Source organism: Glarea lozoyensis (genome assembly GCF_000409485.1).
Source record: "Glarea lozoyensis ATCC 20868 chromosome Unknown GLAREA6, whole genome shotgun sequence".
Classification (NCBI taxonomy): Eukaryota; Fungi; Ascomycota; class Leotiomycetes; order Helotiales; family Helotiaceae; genus Glarea; species Glarea lozoyensis.
This window is the reverse complement of record NW_007361001.1, coordinates 2,658,000-2,670,022: the sequence shown is the minus strand read 5'-3', so window position 1 is coordinate 2,670,022 and position 12,023 is coordinate 2,658,000. Positions and strand designations below refer to the sequence as shown.

Here is a 12,023-nt window from a genome sequence, read left to right as displayed (position 1 = left end):
CTGTGTAAATACACATGGCTGATGTCGAACATACTGGACCTAAGCGAGGTGTCTATATCCAACCAGTATCACCACCCTCTATCCTCACTCCTCTATTCCCACCCCCTCAACAATGTACAGCCTAAGCGAACCCTTGACAATCAGCAGCAGAACTCGTTTCAAGATACCCATCATGCATACAAACCCGCCGATCCGCTGGATTTTCCCCGTCCACACCACAGCGTTGTTTTGTCGATGACTTCATCCTCGATTTGTTTCAACTTGATTCCTGTTTGCGGCTTTTGTTTGATCCTGTGATGTTGTTTTGGTTTGATGTTTGCCGTGTTTGTTTTTTGGGGTGCGTTGCTTCGCCACATATTGATGTAACCTCGAAAGGAAGGCGTGGTAAACAGGAAAATCAGAGTGCAGAAGCAAGCTGGGAGATGTTGATCACTTTGGGTTCTATTATTGTCCAACGAGTGAAGTGATTGCATACTCATACATGGCGAATTCTTTTTAGCAAGTGCTAGCAATGGCAAAGGACTTGCCATCGCAAAACCTTTTACCTCTTTTGGGAGAGACAGGATTATAGTCTTTTTATTTGTGAAGCAGCAAGTCTATCGATAGATTTCATTGCATTGTAAACCTTACATCGTGCTTCCCTACATCACCTCATCTCATCATGGCGAAGAACCTCGAGTAAGTACACAAGTTAGACAAATTTTCCTTTCTCAATAAGCCTCCCAAAGAGGAGTTATTTCCCTGGAACATAAAATTCACATCATGTTATCAAATTTTCGAAAACATTTTTTTTTAAAATAATAAATGTTACAATTAAGTATTATCCTTCCTTCTAAAATTCATACATTTAAGGAGAACAAGCATACCGCCCGGGTACTATATTGTCCCCCTCTACTTCGTACAAACCGTCATCTTAGACTTCTAGAGAAGTAAGCATACCGCTCGGGTACTTTATGACTCCTCTCATCTTAAAGTTACAAGATATTAAACATTACCTTAGAATGGAATATAAAGGAAATCCTCTCTTTCTACCGGTACACGCTAGTTTAGAGTCATACCGAGACTTAATAGTTTTATGTCATTCCGGACTATAACCTCTACTTAGAGGCATCGTAGTTTCTTGTCATTGCGGACTATCTTTAAGCGGGGTAAAGAAGGAAACTTTCTTTCTCTATCTTTTCGAACTAGTTTAACCTTATTCCGACCTATCTTTCTAACTCACCCCTGATTATACATTGATAAGCAAATGTGGAAATTCGTAATGTCAGGAAAGTCATTAGTTTCACGTCTTTGCGGACGATAAGATGGAGGTTTTTGTAATTATAAAGTAAGTTAAGATTAAATTCAGGAAGTCCTAGAGAAAGGAAATTCGTTAGAATAAGGTGTAAGCATACCGCCCGGGTACTTTATTAAACCTCTAAAGTAGTTTTATTTCATTGCGGACTATGCTCTTTCGCCAAAAGAGTGTTATATCTCCACGTATTAGATTAGATTAAGAAATCCTGGTCGTACAAATAGAAAGTGAATTCGTAGCTCATAACTGAACGGACCTACTGTCTAACTAAAGTGTGTAGAAATATGTGCAGCGAAGAGGATAGTTTAATGTCATTCCGGACTATTTCTCCAGCCACCCATTTTACCTGAACGAAACCGCTGTAAATAAGATCTAACTGAAGTGTGCTGAATATGTGCAGCGAAGAGAATAGTTTAGTGTCGTCTCGGACGAGGAATAAGCATACCGCTCGGGTACTTTATTATTCCTCCAAAGGGTAGTTTACTGTCATTGCGGACTATTTTCAAGCTGTCCATTTCTTTTGAACGGTCCTAAAATCTAACCGAAGTGTGCTGAAATATGTGCAGCGAAATGAAGTTTTTTCGAGCAATTGTAGAACTGTTGTTGGAACCGATGTTCCATCTAGTTGCTTCCTTTGAGCTGACCTACCGTGCATAATATCTAACTGAAGTGTGCAGAAATATGTGCGGAGAAGTGAAGATCCGTCCTTACCGTAGATAATATCTAACCGAAGTGTGCTAAAATATGTCCAAGAAATGAAAAGTCCTGCCATAAGAATAGAAATATAATCTAGGTGCATCTAGACCATACATCCATCCCTATACCCCCCAGAAACGTAAAGAAAAGAAATAGTTTAGCGTCTTCTCGGACGAAATCGTCAAGTCGTAATGCGTCGAAATATATGCCTTAAAATTAGTAGTTTACCGTCGTCTCGGACTATCTATTTCCTGTCTCTGTCTTTATTCTCAAAGAAGCCCACCAGGTTTCCAATCATACTCTTGCTATCTCGGCGCTGCCGAATAGGATAAGGATAATTATCCTCTTCCAACCAAGGTCCGCCTTTGCGGAATCTGTACTCAAAATTAAGTCTATTCTGCTCGATCTCGTGCTCTATCGCTTCGCGGTAGAGTTTATCTTCTGCTTCCACAGCCTTGCGTTCGCGCTCGAGGAATTGGCGATGGCCTTCTGGAGTATCTAGGAGGGTGTAGTCGATCTTTTGGAGGAGTTCAGGGGAGAGAGGTAGGACTTCGATGAGTCTCCGTGCTAGGGATTGAGTGGGGGTTTCGGGGGGTAGATCTATCCATGAATCCTCTAAACATCTTCCATGGGTTTCTTCTCGGGGAGTTGGCCGATGGAGGGTTTGTCTGGGCTTCTGGGTAGCCATATTGGGGTGGCTTTTGGGAATGTAGAGGAGAGTAAAAGATGTTTATTGATGTTCCTCTATGTTTGTCTAAGAGTCATTGGACTATCGTAGGTGACATGAGGAGTCATTTTATAGGTAACATTCGATGGTGTTTAGACGGATGAAGAAGTTGTCTTGGGATTTAAACAGGAGTTACCAAGGACGAACAACTGTCTTGTTTTTATCTTGCGACAATCACTATTCTTGAAGGCTTCTTTGTTGGCAAGCATCGATGAGTTCTTTGTGAAATTGAAGTGTAACTCCTTTGAGCTGATTTATGTTCATTGATGCTGTTCAAGTCAAGCGAATTCTTTGTATCAATCTAGTGAACTGCCTAATAGAATACCCGACTGAATGGAATAATCCGTGTCAAGTACCTAATAAACGCCTAATACTCATACCGTCTGTTCTTGTTAAGAGATTTCTCACATATAAGGAGGAAGCGTTGACTCTCTATGAGCATCCAAATTTCACAAACAGTGACGTTGAGGAAAACTTCAACTGCATAATCTAATTCGCTTGCATCACTCAAAACTATGCAACACCAAGATACACGAGCAAAGGAAGGTATAGAGGTTCTGGAGATACGAAAAAAACCAGTCTTTCGTCTGTGGACACCACAACTCGCACTCCAGGATGTAACCGCCGTCCCGGACATCATATGGAGCTACACCAACTTTGAAACACTCCAAAACCTATCATATGATAACCAACAACTCGACCGGTATCTCGGTTTACCAAACTCGCCCACCGCTGACATTGAAGTCGTACTCTACAGACTCCAAAGAGCCCACAATTACCACGTCTGCAACAGCGCTAGCGATAGCCGCGAAGGCCTCATCAGCGACGCTATATGGGCCGAACGCTTCGAGCATCTCCTTCACACAGAATACCAAAAGATGAAGGTCTGGGTGGCTGAAAAGCGAATGCTAGAAGAGGAAATTCCACTGAGATTGAAATATGATACTGCCATCTCCATTGAGCTGTGTGCTGAATGGAAAGACTATTGGTTTTTTCCGGCTGTGCCTTTACCATCGAGATGCTCGTGGACAATTCCCTATAATGATCATTCGTCTGGGTATATTTGGGAGGATCAGGCGAAGACGGGATATACGTGGGATAAGTGGTGTGTAGAGGCTACAGTGGGTCGACTTAGATGGACGGTTGAAAGGTTGAATGAGGGTGCTACTGGTGAGTGCCGCTTTCATAGAGATTCGGTATTGGCTAAGTTTGTCGATCGTGTGGGTGAGGCGGTTAGGAGGAAGAGGGCCGAACTTGACGAGAAAGAGGCGAGGAAAAAGGCTGCTAAAAAGGAGGACGAAAAGGAGGAAGATGTGGATAAAGAGGACTACAGCCAAGAGGAAGAAGATGAAGATGATATTCTCCCAGAGGCCATGCCCCGCTGGTACCCACGCACCAGAAGCTCTACCCACGAAGCAGCAGAAACCGCCGATCTCTGGCACCGTCTAAACACATTTCTCTCCATCATCACTACCGAGCCAGACGCCCAAACCCCCCGGAACTCCGACTCAACCGAATCAGAGCCTAGCTTGAACGACCTTAACCTAGAAAGTCGACACTCAGAAGACTTCTGCGACGACGACTCACAAATCGGCCGGACCGCACACGCTGCCCACCCCTACTTACTCCCTCCCTCCGCCTTATCCCATGTCCTCGTCAACCACGTAAACTCAAATGAGGGTTGGTACGCGTATCTCGAGCCGTATCATGAGAAAATTACCGTGTGGCATAAGAATAATCAGGATTGGGTATTTTTAGAGGAGATGCTTCAGCAAGCGAGGAAGAAGGTTGAGGGGTTGGAAGGGGACGTGCCTTCTTTGGAGGATATGCCGAGGGAGTTGGTGGGGAAGTATCTATGACGGAATTCTAGGAGAGGAAATATGAAAGACAAATAAAGGGAGGGGAATGTAAATTCTTTTGGGATATAATATGGCACTTGTTGATGTGAGTTTCTATTAGTGTACAGTGGATGAGGTGAGGAATTTGACAAAAGTGAAGCATAGGAAAATTACAAGTTACAAAAGTTATTTCGATGTCAATAGTCTTTAATTAAGCGAGCCGCGCCTTTTCTTGAAGATCAAAACATCTTTATTATCTACCTGCAAGTTAATAAGCTAAAAAATACAAGGTTAAAAAGGGCTAAAATAAGAAATAGAATAATATCGCGTAGAGGGCAAGACCTGTGTAGTAACGATACCTAATTAAGCGAGCGACCCCCTTTTCACAAATTTTACGTCTACACGATACATCTATCGATTTATTGACTAGCAAATGTAAGATATTATGGTTTTTTACTGTTTATACAATTTTTACTTATACTCTCAACGCGCTCATCACAATATTAGAGGGAAAAAAACGGTCATTTGGCTAATAAAATTTATGTAATTTAGAATATGCTCGATTGATATATCAGACTAAGTACTAAGTCTAGACTCTATACCACGACAGCAATCAAAGGGATGGAACAGTACTTACCAACATATAGTTTGCAAGAGTCGAAGTCCCAGACTTCAAGTCCACTCGTCACACCCCCTCCTCCTCCTCCTCACAAGCCTCCACAAACCTCATCTGCTCCTCCAAAAACTCCCTCTGCGCCCTCGCTCTCGCCCTCACCGCATCCCGTTCCCTCCTCGCCTGTTCCGCCTTAACCCTCTTAAACTCACGCTCCTGCGCCGGTTTCAACCTCTCAACCCTCACGTTCTCAGGATTCAAGGCCTGGAAATCAGAATACACTTCTGACTTTTCCTGCTCGCGGAAGTGGTGGTCTGCTTCCCAGAAGCGGTCTTCGCGGGACGAGGCGTGAGGAGAGACGCGTCGGCTGGGTGTTGAGAAGAGGGTGGTGCGGCGGGTTGTGCGGGCCGAGGGGAAATCGTCTTCGGAGTCGCTGAGGGGGGTGCGTGGAGCGATAATGGCGGCGTCGAGGCGGCGGGGGTTGGTGAAGGGGTTTTTCATGTGGAGACTTTTGGTTCTGCTGAGGCCGATGTGAGAGGCTGCTTTTTCGGCTTTGGCTTTGAGGTTGAGGAAACTCATCTTGTGGTTGATGAAGTTGATTTGGGTTCTGAAAGTTGTTAGTGTGGTGGTGGGGGTTTACTTACCTTGCTTGTGGTTGTTGGTGCCGTCGATCTCAGTCTTGAAAGTTACTAAAAGTTGTGAAATCGTTGGTTGATGGCTAAGGAAGATTATCCAAGAAAGATTGAGTAGCTTATATGTGAGATGAGAGTGGAAAACAACTGTTCTGCAACAATGGCATTGTTGGAGCTGTTCTACCTTGTGGCTGATAGGTAGGTCTTATGATTATCTTTGTTCATTATGTTGCGGGTGAAAGAAGACAATGGGAAACTGATGGGGAAACGTTCTTGGATTCAGTTTCCTTTGTCAGATGTTGAGGAAATATTTTGGGCACATATTGCCTCGTGTAGTGATTCTACAATAAACATTCTTGTTTATGTGCTCCAGTTGAAAAAAAATTCAACTGCTTCTTGGTGTAAAATTCACTTGGCATAGACATTTCTTTTGTAGAAAAGGGAAGATGAAAACACGTTTTTGCAAAGTGTACTAGCAAGACGTGCCGAATCACTTTAACAGGTTTTTGCGATAATAATGTTCTAAAAATTGTTTTATGGAATGAGCATGGAGAGCATGTAGCTACACAAAGATCCTGACATAGAGTACTCGGAGCTTCAACTTTTAATCAGCAACTATCATCGCAACTAGAAGGAAGTAGTAACCGGACAAACGATCTACAGTTCTGTAATAAACGTCCATAGCAAACTCGCAAACTTGCAGAAACATGTGGGAATAAAGAACATGTTAAATGTGATAAACGACCATAGCATTACCACAATTCAAATCATTCTCAGCTTAAAAAAGAATCCATGCTCCAATGATTCCACTTGAACGAAATCAACAGAGTGGATAAATCCCACCTCTCACACCACCCACTTTTGTAACTACTCCCAAGCATTTTGTAAGTTGTCCAAAAAAAGAATTATTTTAGTTGAGAAGAGTGACAATTCAGTTACGCCAAAGTATGAGATGTCTGTCTAAACTTGTAACCTCACCTAGAATGACACTGTGAGCCAGGTTCGATTAATTCAAATCGCTTCAATACGGTCCCAAACACAAAAGGATAAGAAGGACCCGTCGGGGTATAATTTCACGAACATCAGAGTACAAAACAATGACATCTTCTCAGCTGAGGCTTTCCCACCTCCTCGCTCACCGAAACAATCAGCTAGGCGAAACTAGTCAACAGGCAAGCCACCAACCCTATTCTGTTGTTCCCTAAACAATAATACTACCACAACATCAGACATCATGATTGGATTGTGTAGTAAGACAATTGTGTTGACGCTCAATTAGCATCCAATCAATTCTCGCGTCGAAGGGCTAAGGATCTTCAGCTCATCCCTAAGAGGGCATTAGGCTTCGAGAAGGCTGCACGGAAGAGCTGGATTCCTGGTCATCGGTTACCCAAAGTCATGAAATGACTGGCGGTCTTAGATGAGTGGACATGAGCATTCCATCAGCTTAGATATCGTTCCCAAAAGATATTGACGAAGAGCCTCGCTAATGGTTCTGAGGCGTATTTGTCAAAGGGGTAACCTGGTGTTGACGCCGCATTTCCAGCCATCCAGACACAATCGCACGATTATGCAGCATGAATAATATTAGACATCGCGAGATAGCGTACGAGAAGTGTTGTCAAATCGTGAAGTGAGATTTGAAGCCTTACGACTTCAATTCGCCTCGCTTAAATCCGGCTCTGGTTTGACGCGAATCATGCTTACCAGCTTACTGGAGAAGAGAAATAAAGATGAAACCTGAAAAGACCATCAGCGCATCCGAGCCCCCTAAAATTCCCTAGAGAATGGACGGTGGTAACCCAGGCGTTCGGCTCTGGCATGAAGGACGTGAAATGTTTCTCTTGATGCAGGGAAGCTCTTTTCTCGTGAAGACGAATTCTCATATCCGAGCCATCTCCGAATTTCCGATACTTTTTCATTCTGGACATTTCAATTCCCCTTTTGGTCAAGCGATGATCTGGTATGAATTCGTCAGTCAGTCAGGAGATCGACACAATTTAGGGAGGCAAATCTCGCATCCAGCACATGGCGGCAAGCAAGTTACATTCGGAGATAAAATCGGCAGTGCTCCTCCAGGATTCTAGCGAGCTTCTAGAAAGGAAGCAAGGGGGAAGGAGCTCCCTTGAGCATGGACAGATCATTTGATTTGCTGAGGTGAGAGAGCGGGTCTGGTTGATTGGTGAAGCCAGGTTGGCGGTTCTCAAAACGGAGTCGTCTGCCAACGATCGGGAGATCGGCTGGATGCAAAGTCAAAAAGACGAGGGCTTCTGCAGCGAAAGGGTTCGGGCCTGTCACTGGATGTCAGAGGTGCACGGCGCAAAGGCAGTGCTTGGTTGAGGGTGTGTTGGAATTGGTTTTCGCCCCCTATGAAACTTGAGATGATCTTGAGGACGAGCTGTGATTTGTCCTGGTGACAACTTCAGCCTTCTTGTTCAAGCCGCGCATGGTCCATCATAACGGTATTTGGATATGTATTTTTATGCTCTGTTCGCGCGACCATACATCCAGTAATGTGCATACGCTTCGTACAAGCATGGCGTGCACAAAAAAGCAACGGCGCGTCAGTCTGCCGAAGTCTGCCTTGGGCAAAAGATTGTCTGGTCGGAAATAAAATGAAAGCTTGGTCGTTCGATGATAACGTGGGGCATTATCTCCGCTCAACGAGTGGATGGTGTTGTGGTGGTCCAGACTCTTCTCACATCTCACAAGCTTCGTTTGCTCTCCTATCACTTTAATGGCAGAGTACAGAGTTGCGGCAGATGTTGCTCATATTATTCGAGTCGCGACACGTTGCCGCAACGTTTTGCGTCCTAGACAAATCCTGCCACTTTGGTTGGGAAACGGGTAGCAACGTGTTCTGAGTCGTCGACTAACGAAGTAGTCGCCTCGAGCTTGCCTTTCCTGGGAAGACGTGAACCGTGGTTACGGCGCCAAAAGGAAACTTTGCTCGTCGGGAAAGAAACGAACCACGACCAAAGCTGCCACAGCTGCATGACCAAAGCTTTCAACAGTTTGGTTTCTTTCCCCTCCGAACCGGCTCTCTTGAGTCTCGACTTCATCGACCGTCTGCTCGATATGTCTGCAAGGTCCTCGTCCTATCTCCAAAGCAGTTGCAGTGATGCAGGAGCAAGCACATGGCATGGCTTTGACTGTCCTCAAGGGTTTGCGAGTTTGCGATGACGGGGAAAGGCTCAAAGCCGCGAATGTTTGCTCTAAGCGAGCTTCTCCTCCTTCGCGTGCCAACAACTGCAACAAGGGATAAGACAGGGCCCCTTTCAACGCTAGCCAAGACACTTTCCACCCGTGGCCGCCTTCGTGGGAAAATTCTCACTGGGAATGCCATCATTGGCTACTCTCGCATTCTCCGGCGCGGTGGGTTGCCCTCCATCTGGGCTAGCGATTCTTGGATCCTCTGAAAACGGGGGAGCCCACCAAATCGGACAGCGTCTGCGCTCGGTGGGCTCTCCAAGCGAATGCTGTGTGAGGACATATTGGTCGAGGCCTCCCCAGTGGAAAGATGAGCTGCGTCTGCTTGTTGTAAAGTTGCATTCTTGAACATCTCGACCGTAAACCGGACAAACATGATACTCGACGGATTTCGAACAAGTTAACATTCTTTCAAACGACCAATTCCACTAACAAAGAACGCCAACAAACGCGTCATTCCGTGCGCAGACAGCTCCTACGGCTAGATCCAACTACAGGCGCCCGAACTTTGCTCCTCGACCCAGGCTCTGGCCCATATACCCACAAGTCGCATCGCCGTCGTCTCGCCCAGTTCTGGATTCAAGCCACAGCGTTTCGTCCTCATTCTTCGAAATAATAACAACAACAACATCAATCTCTATGATTTGTTAAAACGCCTCGACTCCTTCTCGCAAATGGTGGTTGTCCCTTGACGTTGTTGGTGCAGTATATCGATTATCTGCCTCGAACAACACCATACCAACAATGTTTGAACACTTTACGTTCGGCGCTCAAGCGCAGACACGACCACAAGAGGATTGGGATGCTTCCCCAACAGATATCTCCTGCTCTGAGCCACCTTCGGCTTCATCGACTTCATTCCCGTTTAACTGGGAAGAGTCGCAGCCGGAGCTTGGTTCTATCGTACAACAAATGAGCAGACAATCCCTATCACACGAAAGCGAGACGTCACAGCCTTCCATATGGCAAACCACATTACCAAGTCCGATAACTGACTTCGACGACAATTGCGATCCATTTAATATCGAGGATCTTGCTTTTGTCTCAACGACCCGAGGCATGGCGAAAGTTAAAGCGGGTTATAGCGATGCTGCACCTATGACGCTGCAAGCCCCGTCCAACCACGGAAGGGTCGCATGTCGACGGGTTCAACGACAACGAAACACCCAGATGCAAGCCTGCGCAAAGCACGTTCGGGATATTAGTGCATTGGTCGAGGATATGGTCGATGGCAATTCACAATGTACACTACACAAAACAACATCGAACCAAAACCTCTGGAGTCCGCAAACAGTTCCAGCCAAGCAATCAGACGACAAGTCGATCTTCTCTCCTTTATATTTTGAGAATCGTGGGATAAGTCCAGATCCCAACCCCGAAGACGACGAGGGGTTCGCGGAAATGGAAGAGCAGATTACTGCGTTGAAGGAGGAGCTGTCGTTGAGGAGGTGTACGCCGAGTGGGATCAGGAAACATAGTGGATTAAAGTATCGTGGGAGTATTGAGGGGATGAACAGTCAGTTGGTTGTTAATGGGAAGCTCAAGGTGCGATCCATGCCTAGGATGAGGAAAAGAAACAGAATCTTGCCGGTTGCGGAATGATGTAATTTGTAATGCTGCGTCTTGGTGTAAAACGGTTGGGTTTGCTTTCGATAACGTTGGGTATAAATGGAGTTGGATGAGGCAAGCAATTGCACTTGGATATCCCTTTGGGTTTGGGAAGGTGTTTATCATTTGACTAAGCGGTTTTGATGAAACTTCTGGATAGAAGAGGACAGGGCTACTTGCACTTTTAGGTGCAATGGAGTGTCAATTTGGAGGTTACTCGCAATGCGAGAGGAGGTTGTGCTGATAGTAGCGGTTTTGTGGATCAGCTTGGGGTAGGACTATCGACTGGGAGGAGTAACAGAGATAGCGGGATATAGCAATACCAAATGTGCTAAGCACGAATTGACAGCACCTACTCTCTCATGCCGCACAAGTGATATTCGCATACAAGAGCTTCAGTTTATCTTCGCGAAATGCCCTATAAGTATATCATCATCCCTTTTCTCGTCTCCCTTTTGCTAATATGTAGACCAATCTTTAATTCAACCACAACCCTCCTATCTTCCTTTCTCCAGCAACCCTCAAAACACCTCTATCTCTTTGTCTCTCGTCCCACTCTCAAACACGTTCCCGTCCAGAACAATCCCTTTGTTCATTTCTCAACCACCAACCCCTTTGCCCCAAACAAAGAGATCTATACAGAACAACATGTATCCTCCTCTTTTCTCAAGTCTCTTCTATATCTCATCCCCTTACCCTACAACCTCTCGCCCATCCCCCAAAAGCTGAGTAGATATCTAGGTATACATTTCATCCACCAAAATGGCTACACTACAAACTGAAATGTCGGCCCCGACAACAACCACAACGACTCCCAACACATCTCCCCAAACATCTGCCCCTTCAACTCCCCGAATCACCTCATCTCTCCTCTCTCCCAACACATCCCCCTCCTCATCTCCCTTCTCTTCTTCCCCCTCAACCCCCAAAATGCCTCCCTCAGAACCCTCACTCCCTAAAGACCCCAAACCCAAACCCCAAACCTACGAACAAATGATGGCCGAGATAAACGCCGCCACCGCCCTCGAAGGCTACGACGCCAAAGGCCTTTACCACTCCACCGCCTCCAACGCACCCATTCTTATCAAGGAAGCCGCTCCTGTGGTGTTTAAACAGCGATATGGTGAGGATCGGCTTGTTTATGCCGGGGTGGGACGGCTTGGGGATTGGGATGATGAGGAGGGTGATGGGGATGAGGCTGGGGAATCATTGAAGAAAAAGGAGGGGAAAGGGAAAGGGGGTGTGGTAAAGTTGAAGAAAGGGGAAGGATTAGTCGAGGTGCCTCGGGGAAGGGATTTGAAGAGGAGAATTAGACGGGATATGGCGTGGAGGAGACGGAGTGGTGGGGGGGGAAGGATGGAGGGTTCTAGGGCTGGGGAAGGGGAGGAAGGAGGGTGGGGGAGGT

At 45.8% G+C, this 12,023-nt stretch overlaps 6 protein-coding genes across 6 annotated transcripts; 3 read left to right on the top strand and 3 right to left on the bottom strand.

Moving 5' to 3' along the window:
- Nucleotides 1–2,234: 2,234 nt before the first annotated feature.
- Nucleotides 2,235–2,678, bottom strand: GLAREA_03200 (uncharacterized protein; the record flags this gene model as incomplete). The annotated part of the gene is made up of 1 exon (XM_008088284.1): nucleotides 2,235–2,678. One exon carries the CDS (start codon nucleotides 2,676–2,678, stop codon nucleotides 2,235–2,237), a length of 444 nt encoding a protein of 147 aa, XP_008086475.1.
- Nucleotides 2,679–3,232: 554 nt separating this feature from the next.
- GLAREA_03199 (uncharacterized protein) lies at nucleotides 3,233–4,576 on the top strand (the record flags this gene model as incomplete). Its single annotated transcript, XM_008088283.1, has 1 exon — nucleotides 3,233–4,576. One exon carries the CDS (start codon nucleotides 3,233–3,235, stop codon nucleotides 4,574–4,576), a length of 1,344 nt encoding a protein of 447 aa, XP_008086474.1.
- Nucleotides 4,577–5,240: 664 nt separating this feature from the next.
- On the bottom strand, nucleotides 5,241–5,747 carry GLAREA_03198 (uncharacterized protein; the record flags this gene model as incomplete). The annotated part of the gene is made up of 1 exon (XM_008088282.1): nucleotides 5,241–5,747. One exon carries the CDS (start codon nucleotides 5,745–5,747, stop codon nucleotides 5,241–5,243), a length of 507 nt encoding a protein of 168 aa, XP_008086473.1.
- A 2,978-nt stretch (nucleotides 5,748–8,725) lies between these two features.
- Nucleotides 8,726–8,944, bottom strand: GLAREA_03197 (uncharacterized protein; the record flags this gene model as incomplete). Its single annotated transcript, XM_008088281.1, has 1 exon — nucleotides 8,726–8,944. One exon carries the CDS (start codon nucleotides 8,942–8,944, stop codon nucleotides 8,726–8,728), a length of 219 nt encoding a protein of 72 aa, XP_008086472.1.
- An 810-nt stretch (nucleotides 8,945–9,754) lies between these two features.
- On the top strand, nucleotides 9,755–10,612 carry GLAREA_03196 (uncharacterized protein; the record flags this gene model as incomplete). The annotated part of the gene is made up of 1 exon (XM_008088280.1): nucleotides 9,755–10,612. One exon carries the CDS (start codon nucleotides 9,755–9,757, stop codon nucleotides 10,610–10,612), a length of 858 nt encoding a protein of 285 aa, XP_008086471.1.
- Nucleotides 10,613–11,380: 768 nt separating this feature from the next.
- GLAREA_03195 (uncharacterized protein) lies at nucleotides 11,381–11,988 on the top strand (the record flags this gene model as incomplete). The annotated part of the gene is made up of 2 exons (XM_008088279.1): nucleotides 11,381–11,863; nucleotides 11,932–11,988. The coding sequence occupies 2 exons, from the start codon at nucleotides 11,381–11,383 to the stop codon at nucleotides 11,986–11,988; spliced, it is 540 nt and encodes a 179-aa protein (XP_008086470.1).
- Between the last annotated feature and the right edge of the window lie 35 nt (nucleotides 11,989–12,023).